The sequence below is a fragment of the Chiloscyllium plagiosum genome, unplaced genomic scaffold (assembly GCF_037043375.1).
Source record: "Chiloscyllium plagiosum isolate Xiang-an unplaced genomic scaffold, Cpla_swu_hap1 HiC_scaffold_2, whole genome shotgun sequence".
In the NCBI taxonomy this organism is placed as follows: domain Eukaryota; kingdom Metazoa; phylum Chordata; class Chondrichthyes; order Orectolobiformes; family Hemiscylliidae; genus Chiloscyllium; species Chiloscyllium plagiosum.
In genome coordinates, this window is record NW_028270140.1 from 164,578,576 (window position 1) to 164,597,786 (window position 19,211).

A 19,211-nucleotide genomic window follows, 5' to 3' on the forward strand; every position below is an offset into this window, starting at 1 on the left:
CTGTCTAAATCCATCTGCAAGGGGACTGCAGATATTGGATTAGAGTCAAGATTAGAGTGGTGCTGGAAAAGCGCAGCAGGTCAGGCAGCATCAGAAGAGCAGGAAAATAGACGTTTTGTCTATGATGAAGGGCCTTTGCGTCGATTTTCCTGCTTCTCTGATGCTGTCTGACCTGCTGTGCTTTTCCAGCACCCACTTTAATTTTGACTCAAATCCTTCTGCAGCCTCCCCAATACTACCTGCCCCTCCACCTATCTTTGTATCACATGCAAATGTAGGCAGAATGCCCTCAGTTCTTTCATCTAGATCATTAATGTATAAAGTGGAAAGTGCAGTGCCAACACTGACCCTTGTGAAACACTTGTCACCAGCTGCCATCCTGAGAAGGACCCTTTCATTGCCACTCTGCTTTCTCAGAGACAGCCAAGCTTCTATCCATGTTGTCAAATGAGGCACTTAGCAATTTTGTAGTCATTTTGGGGCGACAGTGGCATGGTAATGAGATTGTTAGACCAGTAACCCAGAAATCCAGGCTAATTTTCAAATCCCTTCCCCCACCAAAGCGCAAATCTGGAATTGAAAGCCCTCGATCTCAGTAATAGTGATTGTTTTAAAAACGCATCTGGCTCAGAAACATCCTTTAGGAAAGGAAATCTGTTCACCTACTCATGATTTTAAATGCATAGCAAGGTGGTTGACTCTGAAATCATTTAACAATTCACTCATTTTAAGGGCAATCATAAACTGAAAACAAATGTTTACCATATCTGCGATGCCCAAATCTAATGAGAGGTGGCATCTTCCAGCGCCACTTCCTACCTGATTTGATTTGGTTCTGAAGAGTCATGGGTCTCGAATGCTAAGTTTATTTCTTTGTCCACAGATACTGCCAGGTCTGCTGAGTTTCTCCAGCATTTCAGCTTTTATTTCAGCGATCATTATAGCCTTGCTCCAAACACAGACAAAAGAGCAGAACGCAGGAGATGTGATGTGGGTGATTGCTCTTCACATCAAAAGTAGCATTTGATCAGGTATCGCATCAAAGAGTTCTACCAAAACTGGAATGAATTGGAACAGGGGAAAGCTCTTTGCTGTTTAGAATCATACCTGGCTCAAACAAAGATGGTTGTAGTTATTGGAGGTCATCTCAGCTCTCGGACACCTCTGCAGGAGATCCACAGGGTAATGTCCCATCCCCAACTATCTACAGCTGATCACCAAAGACATTCCTCCATCATAGAGTCAGAAATGGCGATGTTCGCTGATGATTGCACAATATTCAGTGCCATTCATGACTGCTCAGATTCTGAAGCAGACCATGTCTAAACACAGCAAGAACTGGACAACATATAGGGCTTGGGCTGATAAGCAGTAAGTCACATCTGAGCCATAAAAATGCCAGGCAAAGAGATGGTCTAAGCATGAAGCTTTAACAGTCAACAGTGTTGCCATCAGTGAATCCTTCCACTATCAACATTCTGGAGGTTACTACTGACCAGAAACTGAACTGGTCTAGCCATATAAAAGTTGTGACTGCAGGAGCAGTTCAGAGTCAAGGAACCTGGCAACAAATAACTCACATCCTGCCTCCTCAGAGTAAAGGCACAAGTCAGGAGTGTGTTGGAATACTCCCCACTTGCCTGGATGAATGGAGCTTCAACAATACTTAAGGACATTAGGGATATTTAAGCGACTCTTGGGTAAGCACATGGATGATGGTAAAATGAAGGGTAAGTAGGTTAGTTTGATCTTATAGGATAAAAGGTCAACACAATGTCGAGGGCCGAAGGGCCTGTACTATTTTGCGTTCTGACACTTAGATCCTGTGCAAACTAACTGGCGGAGGTATTCACTGACATCTTCAACCTCTCCCTCCTACAAAGCGAAATCACCACCTGCATCATCCCTGTATCAAAGAAAGTACATGCAATGTGCCTTAATGACTACTGCCCAGGGTCTCTGACCTCCATAATCATGAAGTGCTTTGAGAGGCTGGTCATGGCCCACATAAGCTCTAGCTTCCCAGCCTGCCTTGATTTGACATAATAGGTCATTAGCCCTGCCCATCCACGTCAGGGTCATACTCAATGACTACAGCTCTGCCTTCAATGCCACAATCGCTTCCAGACCAATCACAAAACTGAGACCGAGGTCTCTGCTATGCCCCCTGCAATTGGAACCTCAGCTTTCCGACCCACAAACCGCAACCAGTGAAGATAGGCAACTGTACCCCCTCCACAATAACTGTCAACACTGAAGCGCCCCAAGGATGCGCTCTCAGCCCCCTATTTTACTCCCTGTACGTCCACGACTGGTAACAGCGAACACTGCCCAGACAAGTCAACCTTCCATCCATTGACTCCATCTATACTTCTCGTTGCCACAGAAAGGCAGCCAACACCATTAAAGATCCCTCCCACAGTTTAAAATCTCTTGTAACCTAAGGGACTGTGTTTAAAAGCAGGGAGCTTATGTTACAGCTGCACAGGGTGCTGGTGAGGCTACACCTGGAGAAAGTGAGGACTGCAGATGCTAGAGATCAGAGTCAAAGAGTGGAGCTGGAAAAGCACAGTGGGTCAGGCAACATCCGAAAAGCAGGAGAGTCGACGTTTCGAGCATAAACCGTTGATCAGGAACAAGACTTTTGGGCTAGGGATGCTGAGAGATAAATGGGAGGATGGTGGGGCTGGGGGGAAGGTAGCTGGGAATGTGATAGATAGATGAAGTAGGGGGTGAACGTGATACGTCGGAGAGGAGGGTGGAACGGATAGATGGGAAGGCAGATGGACTGGTAGGACAGCTCAAGTGGACAATGCTGAGTTGGAAGGCTGGATCTGGGATAAGGTGGGGGGGGGGGAGGGGAAATGAGGAAACTGATGAAATCCACATTGATCCAGTGTGCCTGGAGGGCCGAATGCAGAAGATGAGGTGTTCTTCCTCCAGGCATTGGGTGGTCAGGGTTTGGTGGTGGAGGGGACCCAGAACATGCATGTTCTTGGCAGAATGGGAGGGAGAGTTAAAGTGTTCGGCCATGGAGTGATGGGGTTTTACTACTACCCTACTACAAACCCACCGACTCTCATAGCTACCTGAATACAACTCCTCCCACCCTAACTCCCCTAAAAATGATATCTCTTATCCCCTATTCCTCTGCCTCCGCTGCATCTGTTCCCAGGATGGCGAATTCCACCGCAGAACATCCCAGATGGCCTCTTTCTTCAAAGACCACAAATTCCCCTCCCACGTGGTTCACTATGTCCTCCAGCACATCTCATCCACTGCGTGCACCTCTGCCCATGAACTCCACCCCTCCAATCGCAATAAGAACAGAACTCCCCTGGTCCTTACCTCCACCCTACACCTCTCTTCCACCTTGGACCCAACAAGCACATTGGATCAATGTGGATTTCACCAGTTTCTTCATTTCCCCTCCCCCCATCGTATCCCAGTTCCAACCTTCCAACTTGGCACCGTTCTCTTGATCTATCCATCTTCCTTCCCACCAATCTGCTCCACCCTCCTCTCTGACCTATCACCTTCTCTCTCACCTTCATCTACCTATCACATTCCCAGGTACCTTCCCCGCCCTACCCCAGCCCCATCACCCTTCCATTTATCTCACAGCCCCCTTGGGCCACAAGCCTCATTCCTGATGAAGGACTTATGCTCGAAATGTCGATTCTCCTGCTCCTCGGATGTTGCCTGACCATTGTGCTTTTCCAGCACCACACCCCTTGACTACTCTATGATTTTTGTATATTATGATCTGCCTGTACTGCATACAAAATGAAACGTTTCACTGTACTGTGGTATATGAGATAATAATAAATCAAACCCTAACGACAATGTCGATCTACCTACAGCACACAAACTGCTATGGTTCAAGATGGCAGTTTACCACCAACTACTCAAAGGCAACTAGGGACATGCTTGAAATTCTGACCCAGCCAGTGAGTGAATAGAAAAGAACACCACCATCTTCTCAATCTGTTGCACCTCCAAAACTCCAAGTTAACTTGGCCCAAATGTTTCTTTCTCAAAGTTTCCCAATGCTGAATTTAAACTCACTGGCTTAAAATTTGCTGGGATGATCTTTACATGCTTTTGAACAAGGATGTAACATTTACAATTCTCCAATCTATTGGTACTACAAATGGAAAACTTATAGTCAGTGCCTTCATAATTTCCATGATTAGATGCAGCCAATATGGATTTATGAAGAGAAGTCATGTTTGACAAAACCAGTAGATCTTTTTGAGAATGATGTCAGCATAGTTGCTGAGGGGGAACCAGTCAATGTAATGTATTTGGATTTTCAGAGTCTGTGTTACCATAGACTGAAGATTGGTTAAGAAGTGAAAAGCAGGGAGCAGGGAGCAGGAACATTTCATCATTCTCAAGATGGCTGGCTGCAACCGGGGGCATAACACAAGGATCGGTGTTTGGACCTAAGCCATTCACATTCTATTTGAATAATGTGGATACAGAGACCAACTGAAATGTACCTAAGATTTTAGATCACACAAAACTTAGCAGGAATGAGAATTTTGAGGATTTCAAACATGTAACAGGTCTTAACCACAGTCGTAGCACAGTATGCCATCTTGACAAAATGCCCAATCAGTCAAATACTTGTCAAGGGCTGTTACAATCACTTTGCCTCGTCCTATCACCTCACCTTTAGGAGGCATCGACTCTGTAGACTTACAATTGGTGAACCTTACCCTGAACAGACAAGGTTCAATGGAGGTTAAGTATCCTTTGCTCCCTACCTGTGCATGTCTGCAAGGCGAGCTAGAATTCTTGCAGCATTGCTGAAATTGCGATTCTTCTCATAATATCTCCAAAGCAAGTCCATGTAACGAACTTTGTTCTGATCTTGCTTTGCCATTCGGACCAAATATGGCTCAAGAAATGGAGAATTAACCTGCAACAAAACGCTGACTGTATTAAATCTTCACTTATGTTGAGGTTCAGTTCTTGAAAAATACAAATTTAGGTGAAGCAATTTTAAATGAATCGTAGGTTGCCATAGAAATCACTGCTAAAATTGGACTAAAATTGATTTTTAACTTTGTACACCCCAGTATCTCCAAATCAAAACTGGACCTGACAGTGTCAAGTTTTAATGTCATTTAGCTAGTAATCCAGTGAACCAGGAAAATGCTCAGAGAACAAGTTCAAATCCCATCATAGCAGCTGTGCAATACAAACTAAAGTAATAAATTTGTAATATAAATTCTTGAATGGTGATCACAAAATCTTTTGATTGGAGTAAAAATGCATTGAATTCACAATTGTCCTTTAAGAAAAGAAATCTGCCTACATGTTACCCTGGGCACACAACAATGGGGTTGACTTTTAACCGCTCTCTGAAATGGCCCAATCACTCAGGACATTTGGGGATTGGCAACAAATACCCATATCTCATAAAAGAATAAAGAATGCCCCTCACACCCAGAAATTATTGGCAAAGGTTAACCCCTTTCCCAAATTACACACATATTCCTAAACATACAACCCCAGACACAGAGTGAAGGTAACCGGAACAAGAAGCATGGTTACATGAACAAACTTTACTGTAAACGCAGGAACTGACAATGATCTTGAAACTACTGGAACTTTTTGAGGATGTAACTAGTACAGTTGATGAGGGGGAACCAGTAAATGTGGTTTACTTGGACTTTAATAAGGCTTTTGATAAGATTTGATTTGATAAGCGGTTAGTATGTAAAACTGAAGTGCATGGGACTGGGGATAATGTAACAACATAGATAGGGAAGACAGTCAAGATGAGAGTGGTGTTGGAAAAGCACAGCAGGCCAGGCAGCATCCGAGGAGCAGGAAAATCGATGTTTTGGGCAAAAGCCCTTCATCAGGAATGAAGCTGATGAAGGGCTTTTTATCTGAAATGCTGATTTTTCCTGTTCCTCGGATGCTGCCTGGCCTGCTATGCTTTTCCAGCACCACTCTCATCTTCAGCATCTGCAGTACCCACTTTTGCCCTGGATAGAGAACAAACAGGCAAACAAGCAGCAAAGAATGAGACTAAGTGGATCTTTTTCACAGTGGCAGACCGGGACTAGTGGGGTACTGCAGGGATTGGTGCTACGTCGCCAGGTATTCATGATATATATTAATGATTTAGGTGAGAGAATTAAGTGATTTTACTAAATGTGCACATGGCACAAAACTGGGCAGGTGAGCGCATGTGTGTCGGGGTGGGAGGGAAGTGAGGTGTACTGTGAGGAGGATGCAGACATGTTTCATTGTGATTTGAACAAACTCAGAGGGAAAATACATGGCAGATGGAATGTGACATCAGTGATTGGAAAATTACTGGCAAAGATTCTGAAGGAAGGATAGGCAAAAACTCTTGGAAAAGCAGGGAGAGACAGCATGGATTTGTTAGAGGGAGATCCAGTCTGATTAACTTAAATGAATTTTTGGAAAAGATGATGAGTTAATGTGGTTTACATAGACTTCAATAAGGCCTTTAAATGTCCCACTCGGAAACCTGGTTCAAAAGGTAGGAGCTCATAGGATCCAAGGCAAGCTGGCAAACTGGATCGAAAACTAGCTTGCAAAAGGTAGACCAAGGGTGATGAGGGAGGGATGTTTCTGTGATTGGAAGCCTGTGACATGCAGCATACCACAGGGATCGGTGCTGGGATCCTTTCTGTTTGTTATGCACATGAATGACATGGATTTGAATGTACAGGGTGTAATTAGGAAATTTGCAGATGACACAAAAAAGGAATGTTGCTAATCATGAGGAGGAAGGTCTTATGCTATAATTGGATATTGATCAGCTGATAAATTAGGCAGTTAGAATTTAATCCTGACAAATGCAAGATGAAGCATTTTGGGAGGTCTTATAAGATAAGGATATAAACAATGAATGATAGGTGTCCACAGAATACTGAGGAACTAGTTCATAAACCTTAGGTGTCAGCATATTCCTGAAGAAGGGCTTATGCCCGTAACGTCGACTCTGCTGCTCCTCGGATGCTGCCTGACCTGCTGTGCTTTTCCAGCATCACACTCTTTGACTCTGATCTCCAGCATCTGCAGTCTTCACTTTCTCATGTCAGCACAGGTAGACAGGTTGCTGAAGGTGGTATACGGGATGCGTGCTTTCACCAGCCAGGAGGTCTTATTACAACTTTAGGAAACATTGATTAGGCCACAGGTAGAATACTGCGTGCCGTTCTGCTGGCTACACTACCTTAAGGATGTGAGTGCACTGGGAAGGATAAAGAGATTCACCATGGTGATGTCTGGGAGTAAAAGTCTCAGTTATGAGGAGAGGGTGGATAGGCTGGGCTTGGTTTCCTTGGACTAATGGAGGATCTGAATGAGGTATACAAAATTATGAGACACAGACAGATTGTGAGAATCTTTTTCCCAATGCAGATGTGTCTAAGACCAGAGGGTGAAGAGCAAGAAGGTTATAGATATAGGGAATGTGCTGCCTGAGAGGGTGATGGAGGCAGTATTCTCACGTTTAACCAGCATCTGGGTGAGAACTTAAAATACTGGGGCATAGCAGGCTATGGACTAAGTGCAGACAAATGAGATTTGTGTAGCGTAGATATTGGGGAGACTATGGCTTAGTGGAAATATAATTGGACTTTTAATCCAGAGATCCAGACAATGTTCTGGGGACCTGAGTTTCAATCCCACTGTGGCAGATGGTGCAATTTGAATTCAAGAGATGACCATGAATCTATTGGCAAATGCGGGAATAACCCACCTGTTTCACGAACGTCCTTTAGAGAAGGAAACTGCCATCCTTACCTGGTCTGGCCTACGTGTGGCTCCAGACCCACAGCAATGAGGTCAACTCAACTGCTCTCTGGGCAATTAAGGATGAGCAATAAATACTGCCTAGCCAGCGAAACCTTCATCCCGTGAATGAATTTAGAAAATGGTGGGCCAAAGGGCCTGGTTCTATGCTGTATGACTGTCCAAACTATAATGTGAATATAAGATGAAGTAGAAGGATAAATATGAGGTTATCCATTTTCAACCAAAAACAGGAAGACAGGTGAATATCTATCTAAATAGCTATAAATTTAGAGAGACGAATATGCAATGAGACCTGGGTGTCTTTGTACACCAGTCACTGAAGGTAAGCATGTAGGTGCTGTAGGCCTTCAAGAAGGTAAATAATATGCTGACCTCCATAGTGAGGGCATCTGAGTACAGGAACAGGCATGTCGCACTGTAATTGTACACGGCTTTGGTGAGACCAGACATAGAATACTGTGTGTGCAGTTTTGATCTCATTACCTGAAGAAGAATGTTCTTGGGGTGCAGCAGAAGTTTTCCAGACTGATATATTGGATGGGTGGACTGATGTATGAAACAGTCAGTTAGGATTATATTCAAGTTCAGAAGAATGAGGAGGGATCTCATGGAAGCCTATAAAATTCTAACTGGACCAGGCAGGGTAAACGCAGGAAGGATGTTCCAGGTGGCCGGGGAGTCCAGAACCAGGGGTCACCGTTTAATGATATGGAGTAGGTCATTTAGGGTTGCAATGCGGAGAAATTTCTTCACCCAGAGAGTGGTGAGCTTGCGGAATGCTTTGCACAGAAAGAGGTTGAGGTCAAAACACTTAACATTTTCAAGGCATTACATACAGTTCTTCAGGATAAAGGGATCAAAGGTCATTGAGAGAAAATGAGAACAGGGTCCTAAGTTGGATGATCTGCCATGATCATATGAAATGGTTGAGCAGGCTTGAAGGGCTGAATGGCCTTTTCCTGCTCCTGTTTTCCAAAGTTCAATGAGTTAGACTGTATCTTGCCTCCTCAAATGATAATATTAAAAAAGACCAGAAGATACTGTTAGATAATGAAGGCAGGGTGGTAGATTTGATCTATATGGACTTTGGTAAGGTGTTCGAAAAGGTTCCCCATGAGAGACTGATTAGCAAGGTTAGATCTCATGGAATACAGGGAGGCCTAACCATTTGGATACAGAACTGGCTCAAAGGTAGAAGACAGAGGGTGGTGGTGGAGGGTTGTTTTTCAGACTGGAGGCCTGTGACCAGTGGAGTGCCACAAGGAACGATGCTGGGTCCTCTACTTTTTGTCATTTAAATAAATGATTTCAATGTCAGCATAAGAGGTACAGTTAGTAAGTTTGCTGATGACACCAAAATTGGTGGTGTAGGTTACCTCAGATTACAACAGGATCTTGACCAGATGGGCCAATGGGCTGAGAAGTGGCAGGTGGAGTTTAATTCAGATAAATGTGAGGTGCTGCATTTTGGGAAAGCAAATCTTAGCAGGACTTATACACTTAATGATAAGGTCATAGGGAGTGTTGCTGAACAAAGAGACCTTGGAGTGCAGGTTCATAGCTCCTTGAAAGTGGAGTCGCAGGTAGATAGGATAGTGAAGAAGGCGTTTAGTATGCTTTCCTTTATTGGTCAGAGTATTGAGTACAGGAGTTGGGAGGTCATGTTGTGTCTGTGCAGGACATTTATTAGGCCACTGTTGGAATACTGTGTGCATTTCTGGTCTCCTTCCTATTGGGAAGATATTGTGAAACTTGAAAGGGATCAGAAAAGATTTACAAGGATGTTGCCAGGGTTGGAGGATCTGAGCTATAGGGAGAGGCTGAACGGGCTGGGGCTGTTTTCCTTGGAGCATCGGTGGCTGAGGGGTGACCTTATAGAAGTTTACAAAATTATGAGGGGCATGGATAGGATAAATAGACAAGGTCTTTTCCCTGGGGTTGGGGAATCCAGAATTAGAAGGTCAACATGGATGGGTTGGCCCAAGGGTCTGTTTCTGTGCTGTACATCTCTATGACTATTTTGTCAAAAACTCCAAATGTAACACAAGATATTCTTATTTCTTCACACTGGAAATTGTTACGATATGAAATTTACTGTCTGAATGGGTGATGGGAGCAGAATCAACACTTATGGTGAAAAACAAGTTGAATAATTACTTGAATTATACGGCTGTGGGGGTCAAGCAGTGCAACAATTTGAAGAATAGTTTCAAAGAACTTAGATCAGACTGAGAGGCCTTCCTTTCTGTTATTCCATTTTACAGACTGAGGCATAGAGACAGATGATGCAATATCTGTTGATGGAAATCTTTACAAAGAGGGTTGGTTAGTTGGTTAGAGGGCTTATTGTCAGAGGTGGTGTTAGTCAGAAATATGAGGAGGGGGATCTATTTTGGAATTGTTGGGTGGGTGGTCAGAGCTGTTCAGGTGGGGGATGAGTCGGGTAAAAGGAAGTGGAGCTTTGGGCAGGGGTGAGGTGGCATCCAGAGTCGGAGGTGGATGAAGCTGTTGTACAGAACGCTAAGGATTAGAAGGAGGCTCACAGAGAAATAATTGTGATGCTGTAAATCAGAAACAAAAACTGAAATTGCTGGAAAAGCTCAGTAGGTCTGGCAGCATTTGTGAAGTCAAAGCAGAGTTAACATTTTGGGAAGTGACCCTTCCACAGAACACAGAGGAAGGTTCACCAGACCCAAAATGTTAACTCTGATTTCTCTTCATAGATGCTGTCAGACCTGCTGAGCTTTTCCAGCAATTTCTGTTCCTTGTTTCTGATGGTAACATAACGATGGCTCCATGGACAGTTCAGAATTTGATGGAGAGAAACAAAGTCAAATGTTGCACAAAGAGCAGCCATGGTCAGTTAAGTTAGTTAGTATTTCTGACCAGGCATATAAGGAGCCGACATGGTCATGAACTTGGATCAAGTGATCATTTCGTTACACTTTCGATCTGGACTACAGTTACCAGCTCATTCGCACTTTGCCTCAGTTGCTTGACTTACCTCCAGCAGCTTGTCCATCAGGTCAGCCTGGATCAGCCAATTAAATAAAGCGATGTTGAAGAGTTCGTCTGTTGACCTTTGAGCAAGCTTCAACATTTGCTCAAACTGTGACAAAGTGAAGAAACAAAGTAATATCTTAATACCACACACAGATATCCATACACCCGTATACCAAAACACACTAAAACCAACTACCATCACTACTGAATACCAATTTGTGTACACATAATCTCCAAATCAGACACCAACGCGGGATGCATACAATACACCACATACACATGTGCTTTTAATTAGATATTCATATAACCAGACATTTCAGCTCAGAAGACTGCCCATGAGAGTGTGAGACAACTAAATAGAAAGGTGCTCAGATTAGGGATTTTACAAACTGGGATAGATAATGTCTGCTGCAGCCACAAACTCAAGGCCCAAAGGATGTGCAACCTACCCAATATCAGGTTTGTGAGAGAAGAATTTTAAAAATGTAATAAATTATGTTGGGTGGTCCATGTTTTCACAAACAACATAGGCAGGAACAGGGAGGAGGCCCTGCTGAGCAAATATCACCACTTGGGAATTCAAGTAAAAAGCATGATCTGAGAATTACAGCCTGAACAATGTGTGAATTGTCACAGAGAAACAAATCACATTGAATCAACATGTGGCTAAAGGACTGGTGTCAGAAAGAACATAGAACAATACAGCACAGAACAGGCCCTTCGGCCCACGATCTTGTGCCGAACATTTGTCCTAGCTTAAACTCCTATCCATGTACCTATCCAATTGCTGCTTAAAGGTCACCAATGATTCTGACTCTGCCACTCCCACAGGCAGCGCATTCCATGCCCCCACCACTCTCTGGGTAAAGAACCTACCCCTGACATCCCCCCCTATATCTTCCACCCTTCACCTTAAATTTATGTCCACATAAATACCAGTTAAACTGATTTACAGTCACGGACTTCTCGACCTGGCTGTGCTCTCCAGCTAGACTGAATATAATGAGGCCCCCATTTGCAGATCGATCACTCGTCAGCAAATCGCTGTGAGACTTATAGTCAGGGTCAGGGTGATAGTGACGCACTAAGTGTGACAGGGTCAGGGTGACAGTGACGCAGCAAGTGTGAGGGGGTAAGGGTGATAGTGACGCAGTAGGTGTGACAGGGTTAGGGTGACAGTGACGCAGCAAGTGTGAGGGGGTCGGCGTAAATTTATGTTAAGAGTTTAGCAACATAGGAACAGACCACTGAGACCCTCCAGTCTGTACCACTGCACAAGAGATCATGACTAATGTGCAATCTTATTCCAAATGTCTGTTTGGGTTCTGCTGTTTAGCATGCAACTCGTAAAGCAGACACTGTATGTAATGTACAGAACCATGTGATTGTACAACCAGTAAATCTGATTGAATACTTTACAGTCTGGCAAACATTAATGACAACTACATAACTCACTGGAGGAGTCTCAATAAATAACCCCATCCTCAGTGCAAAAGATAAGGCTCAAGCATTTTCAGCCAGAAACATTGACTGCATCTCCACAGGCTTCCAGCATCTCAGATGCCAGCCACAGAATTTCAGAGGTACGAAGATGAAGGAGGAGGCCATTTGCCCCATTGTGTCTGTTCTGGCTCTTGAATTGAGCATCTTGACTTAATGACAATTCTCCCTTCTCCCTTTACCTACCACATTGATTCTGTTCAAATAATCCTCTTGAATGTTTCAAATGAATCTGCCATACTTCCAAGCAATACATTCCAAACTCTATTTATGGAATAAAAAGTTCCCTCACTTCACATTTCCTTCTTCTTCAAATCTGTGCCCTCTTCATCTTAATAATTTGTCAAATTACTCTCCCCATTTATTCTATCCAGCCTGCACCATTTTGAAAAATCACAAACTCTCAAATCTACCCTCATAAGTGGAATTTCTCATTCCAGGAATGATTCTTGAAAATCAGAACAGCAATATATTTCCAACTCAGGATGGTGAGTGGCCTGGAGTGAAGCTTGCAGATGGTGGCAGCTCCATCTATCTGCTGTCCTTGTCCTTCTAAATGGAAGTGTCACGGCTTTGGAAGATGCTGAAGGAGCCTTGGAGAATTTCTGCAGTGCATCTTATAGAAAGTACACAGTACTGCAATTGAGTGTTGGTGGTGGAGTGACTGAATGATTCTTGATGGGATGCTTTAATCAGGCTGCGTTGTCCTGGATGGTGTCTTGTTATACCCATCCATACAAGGGGAGACTATTCTATTATACCATTGACTTGAGCCTTGTAGATGATGGACAAGCTTTGGGCAATCAAGAGGTGATTAACTCACTGCAGTATTTGTAGTCTCTGACCTCCTCTTGTAGCCACCATGTTTATATGGTGAGTCTAGCTGAGTGTTTGATCAATCGTAATTGCCACTATCTTAATAGTGGGGGATTCAGTGATGGTAACACCATCAAATGTCAAGGTGCTGTGATAAGATTAGATTAGATTAGATTACTTACAGTGTGGAAACAGGCCCTTCCTTCAACAAGTCCACACTGACCTGCCAAAGCGCAACCCACCCAGACCCATTCCCCTACATTTACCCTTTCACCTAACACTACGGGCAATTTAGCATGGTCAATTCACCTAACCTGCACATTTTTGGATTGTGGGAGGAAACTGGAGCACCCGGAGGAAACCCACGCAGACACGGGGAGAATGTGCAAACTCCACACAGAGAGTCGCCTGAGGCGGGAATTGAACCCGGGTCTCTGCCGCTGTGAGGCAGCAGTGCTAACCACTGTACCACCATGCTGCCCATGGAAATGGTCATGGCCTGACAATTGTGTGGTGCGAGCATTACTTGACACTTGTCAACACAAACCGAGATGTTATCCAGATCTTGCTGCATTTGAACAGAAACAGCTTCAGTATCGAAGAATTCTCAAATGGTGATGGACAATGTGCAATCATTAGCGAACGTCCCCACTTATGATCTTACGACGGATGCAAGATCGTTTGGACCAAAGACACTACCCTGAGGAACTCTGGCAGAGATGCCCTGGAGCTGAGATGACTGACCCCCAACAACCACAACCATCTTATTATACACCAGATATAATGCCAACCAGCAATTCATTTGCCACTTTAAAACTATTGATTCCAGTCTTGCTTGGGCACCTTAATACCATAGTCAGTCATAAACCCCCTTGATGTCAAGGGCTGCCATTCTCACCTCCGCTCTGGAAGTCAACTCTTTTGCCCATGTTTGAACCAAGTTTGTAAATGAGGACAAGAGCTAAGTGGCCTTAATGGAATCCAAACTATGCATCAGTGAACAAAACCATTTGTTTCTCAATTACATATCTGATGCAATTATATGCATAACACACACATTGTACGCACTCATACAGCTCACACAAATCCTAGTTCAATTGACAAGAGAAATGCACACACAATACCCAGATACTAACATGCTGCGTTGCCTCTTCATTACTCAACATGTTGGGGTCAGATGACAGGACTGGAGGACCTGGTAGCTTGGGGACACTGGGAGATTGTGGAGCAGCTTTACTCTGGTTCACCAGTTCTTGCAGTGTGTCCGAGATACATTTATAACAGTTCAGCCTGTAGAACACAACACAACTCAGGTTTAGCTATTAGGCAAAGAATGAATTCAGCAGGGTTTGAGTTTGGGGTCAAGCAGATCAGAGTAAGGTTTCCAAGATAAGGAAAGAGACATCATATTTAGAGTGAAACATATAGTTTGGGGATGAAGGGGTTGTTACATAGAAAATTATGGAAAAAGCAGAAAGGTAGGGAAGGACTCAGCAGAGATTATTACAGTTTCCAGAACAAGTAATAGCTTAGACAGTCTAGAAACGGTCAAGAATCTAACTTTGGGCACAACAGATCAGGGGACAACTATGAGAAAGGAGCAGTCATCGCAGGACTGAGGCAGTTGTACTCAGATACACGCAGTGATGAAAGGAAGTAATTGAGCTTGAGGCACAGATTGAAAAGTGATGGGAATGATGTTGTGAGTATCACAGAGACATTGCTGTAAGGAGATCAAGGCTGCAAACTAAATATCCAAGGATACGAGTCCTATCGAAAGACAGGCAGGTGGTCGCCTTGTTAATAAGAAATGAAATTAAATCGATAGCAAGCAGTGATATGGGGTCGGAAGGCGAAGAAAGTGTGCGTGCGTAGATTTGAAAAACCGCAAAGGAACCTGATGGGTATTATGTACAGGCCTTCCGAGCAGTAGTCACAGTCATACAGCAAGGAAACAGACCCTTCGGTCCAATTAGTCCATACCGACCGTGCTCCCAAACTAAACTAGTCCCATCTGCCTGCCTTTGGCCCACGTTCCTTCAAACCTTTCCTATTCATACACTTACCCAAATGCCTTTTAAACATCGAACTGTATGTGCATCCACCATTTCCTCTGGCAGTTCATTCCATACACTAAACACTCTAAAATGTTGGCCCTCAGGTCCTTCTCAATTCTTCCTCCTCTCACCTTGAAGCCCATGAGCTTTGAACTCCCCTCCTAAGGGAAAAGACCCTCGTTATTCATTCATCTGTACCTCTCATGATTTTTAAATGTCTATAAGATCACTCCACAACCTCATACATTCCAGTCATGGGGAGGCAATGGACCCGTGGTATTACCGCTGGTCTGTAAATGCAAAGGAGGGCTCCTGAAGAAGGGCTAATGCCCGAAACGTCGATTCTCCTGTTCCCTGGATGCTGCCTGACCTGCTGCGCTTCTCCAGCAACACATTTCCATCTCTGATCTCCAGCATCTGCAGACCTCATTTTCTCTGTAAATGCAAAGGCTCAGGTAAAGTTCTGGGGACCCAGGTGGTGGAATTTGAATTCGATAAATATCTGGAATTAAGAGTCTAATTATGACCACAAATCCATTGTCGATTGTCAGGAAAAACCCATCTGATTCACAAACGTCCTTCAGGGAAGGAAAGTGTCATCATCTTCTGGTCTGATCTGCATGTGACACCAGATCCACAGCAATGTGGCTGACTTTGAACTGCCCTCTGGATAATAAGGGATGGGCAATAGATGCTTGGCTAGCCAGAGACGCCCTCATCCCATGAATGACGAAAGAAAAAAAAAGTCCCACCCTATATTTATAAATCAAACCCTCCATTCTCAGCAACATGCTGGTAACTCTTTTATAAATCCTCTCCAACTTAATAATATCCTTCTGATAGCAGAGTGACCAGAATTGCACACAGTACTGGGTAAGAGCCCTCGCTAACATCCTGTACATCCTCAATGTGACAACTCAACTCCTGTACTCAAAGGTCTGAGCAATGACCTATTACAGCTATTACAAGGGGGCATAGTTTTAAATTAAGGGGGAGTAGGTATAGGACAGATGTTAGGGGTAGGTTCTTTACTCAGCGAGTCGTGAGTTCATGGAATGCCCTGCCAGTAGCAGTGGTGGACTCTCCCTCATTATGGGCATTTAAGCGGGCATTGGATAGGCATATGGAGGATAGTGGGCTAATGTAGGTTAGGTGGGCTTGGATCGGTGCAACATCGAGGGCCGAAGGGCCTGTACTGTGCTGTATTCTTCTATGTTCTATGTAAGTGTGTTAAGTGCCTTCTTAACCACCCTGTCTACCTGTGACACAAACTTCAAAAGTATTATGAAGCTGAACCCCTCGGTCTCTCTGTTCTACAACACTATCCAGGGCCCTACCATTCACTGTGTAACTCCTGCCCTTGTTTGTTTTACCAAAATGTATAACCTCGCATTTATCCAAATTAAACACCATCTGCCACTTCTCAGCCCATTGACCCAATTGATCAAAATCACTTTGCAATCTTAGATAACCTTTTGCACTCTTCACCAGACTACCAATTTTGGTGTCATTCGCAAACTTACTAACCATGTCTCCTACATTCTCATCCAAATAATTTATTTAAATGACAAACAATGGTGGATGTGGGCAAGAAAATAAATCAGGAGATAGGAAAGGCATGTAAGGAAGGTACAGGTAGACGAGCCTTTATCTGAAATCTGAAGGTTTTTTTTGTGAACTGCTTTCTCATTGTTTGTTTGGCATACAAACAGCTAACCCAAGTCGACACCCACTCGATGCGTGTCACTCAGACGTGATGTACGTCTGAGTGCGTGTGGGGGCATGGCCCAGCACTGGCAGGCCTGGATTCTCTCTCCTGGCCTGTTTTAGTTCGTAAGTCTGTCCTCCGGTAAGATGTTTTAAAATTTCACTATCAAACTGACACTTATTCTGAAATTTGAAAAAAGTCTGAATTCTAAAAAAAAGCTGGTCCCGATAATTTCGGATAAAGCATTGTCTACCTGTACTAATACAATAATCATGGGGGACTTCAATATGCAGGTGGACTGGGAAAATCTGGCTGGCAGTGGATCCCAAGAGAAAGAATTTGTGGAATTCTATGAGATAGTTTTTTTGGAGCAAATTGTGGAACAGACAATTCTGGATTTAGTGATATTTAATGAGGGAGACTTGGTTAGTAAGCTTAAGGGAAAAGAATCCCAGGTGGGCAGTGACCATACCATGACAGAACTCACCCTGCAGTTTGAGTGGGAGAAGCTAGAATCGGCTGTAACGGTATTGCAATGGAGTAAAAGGTAACTACAAAAACATGAGGGAGGAGCTGGTCAGAGTTGATTGTAATGGGAGCCTTGCAGGGAAGACAGTGGAGCAGCAATGGCAAGTGTTTCTGGGGGTAATTCGGGAGGCACAGCAGGAAGAAGAAACCCATGGCGGGGAGGATGAGGCAACTACGACTGACAAGGGAAGTTAGCGACAGCATAAAAGCAAAAGAAAAAGCATAGGAGAGACTGGGAAGCCTTTAAAAACTAGCAGAGGGTAATGAAAAATACATTGGGGGCAGGGAGTAGGGGCGGTTGACTGCGAGGAAGAAGAATGAAGTAGGAGGTTCAGTTAACTAGTAATATATAAAAAGACTGCAGATATACCAAGGGTAAGACAGAGGCAAGACTGGATATTAGACCAGCGAGAAATGAAACTAATGAAGTAGTAATGGTGGGAGAACTGAACTGTAGTTTGCATCAGTCTTCACAGTGAAAGACACCGACAGCATACCAGAACTTCGAGAACGTCAGGGGCAGAGGTTAGTGTGGTGGCCATCACTGGGGAGGGTGCTGGAGCAGTTGAAAGGTTTGAAGACAGATTCATCACCTGGGTTGGATTGATTACACCCCAGAGTTCTGAAGGAAATAGCTAAGGAGATGGTAGGGGCATTGATGGTAATCTTTCAGGAATCACTGCAGTCAGGGAGGGTCCCAAAAGGACTGGAAAGTGACTAACATACCACTCCCATTTAAGAGGGGAGGGAGGCAGAAGACAGGAAATTATAGCCTGATTTTGGTCATTGGTAAGATTTTAAAGTTCATTAGTGTTTGGTAAAATAGGGCTGAGTGAGCATAGGAGAAAGTGAGGACTGCAGATGCTGGAGTACCAGAGTTGAAAAATATGGTGCTGGAAAAACACAGCAGGCCATGCAGCATCCAAGGAGCAGGAGAATCGACGCTTCGGGCATAAGCCCTTCTTCAGGGCTTATGCCCGAAACGTCGATTCTCCTGCTCCTCGGATGCTGCCTGGCCTGCTGTGTTTTTCCAGCACCATATTTTTCAACTGAGTGAGCATAGCTTCATCAAGGAGAAATCAAGCTTGAAAAATCAGTTAGAATTCTCTGAAGAGCTAACGAGCAACTTAGACAAAAGGAGTGCCAATGGAAGCCAGAATCATAGAGATGGAAATTGACTCTTCAGTCCAACTCACCTGTGCCAAACAGACATCCCAATCTGACCTAGTCCCATTTGCCAGCATTTGGCCTAATTCCTCTAAACATTTCTATTTATATACCCTTCCAGATGCCTTTTGAATGTTATTGTACCATCCTCCACCACTTCCTCTGGCACCTCATTCCATTCACGTACCACCCTCTGCATGAATATGTTGCCCTCTAAGATCCCTGTTATATCTTTCCCCTCTTATCCTAAATCTTTGCCCTCTAGTTCTGGACTCCCCGATCCTGGGGAAAAAGATTTTGTCTATTCACCCTATCCATGCCCCTCATGATTTTATAAACTTCTATAAGGTCATCCCTCAGCCTCCAATGCTCAAGGGAAAATAACCGCAGCCTATTCAGCCCCTTCCCGTTGCAGGGAGACCAGAATTGGACACGGTATTCTAAAAGTGGCCGATTCAATGTCCTGTGCAGCCACAAAATGATCTCCCAACTCCTCTCCTCAATGCACTGACCAATAAAGGGGAGCATACCAAATGCCGCCTTCACTACCTTGTTTACCTGCAACTCTGCTTTCAAGAAACTATGAATCTGCATAACCCTCACCACCACCCTCTGTCTTC

The 19,211-nt window shown here is 44.1% G+C and overlaps 1 protein-coding gene across 1 annotated transcript in view; it reads right to left on the bottom strand.

Annotated features, from left to right (window-relative positions):
* Positions 1-19,211, bottom strand: part of nup155 (nucleoporin 155) — a 206,695-nt gene that overhangs the window by 18,920 nt on the left and 168,564 nt on the right. Inside the window, exons 27-29 of the mRNA XM_087975422.1 lie at positions 14,268-14,421; positions 10,817-10,921; positions 4,773-4,927 (exon numbers count right to left, since the gene is read on the bottom strand). Coding sequence (XP_087831548.1) covers positions 4,773-4,927; positions 10,817-10,921; positions 14,268-14,421 — 414 coding nt within the window. The remainder of the gene's footprint in view (positions 1-4,772; positions 4,928-10,816; positions 10,922-14,267; positions 14,422-19,211) is intronic.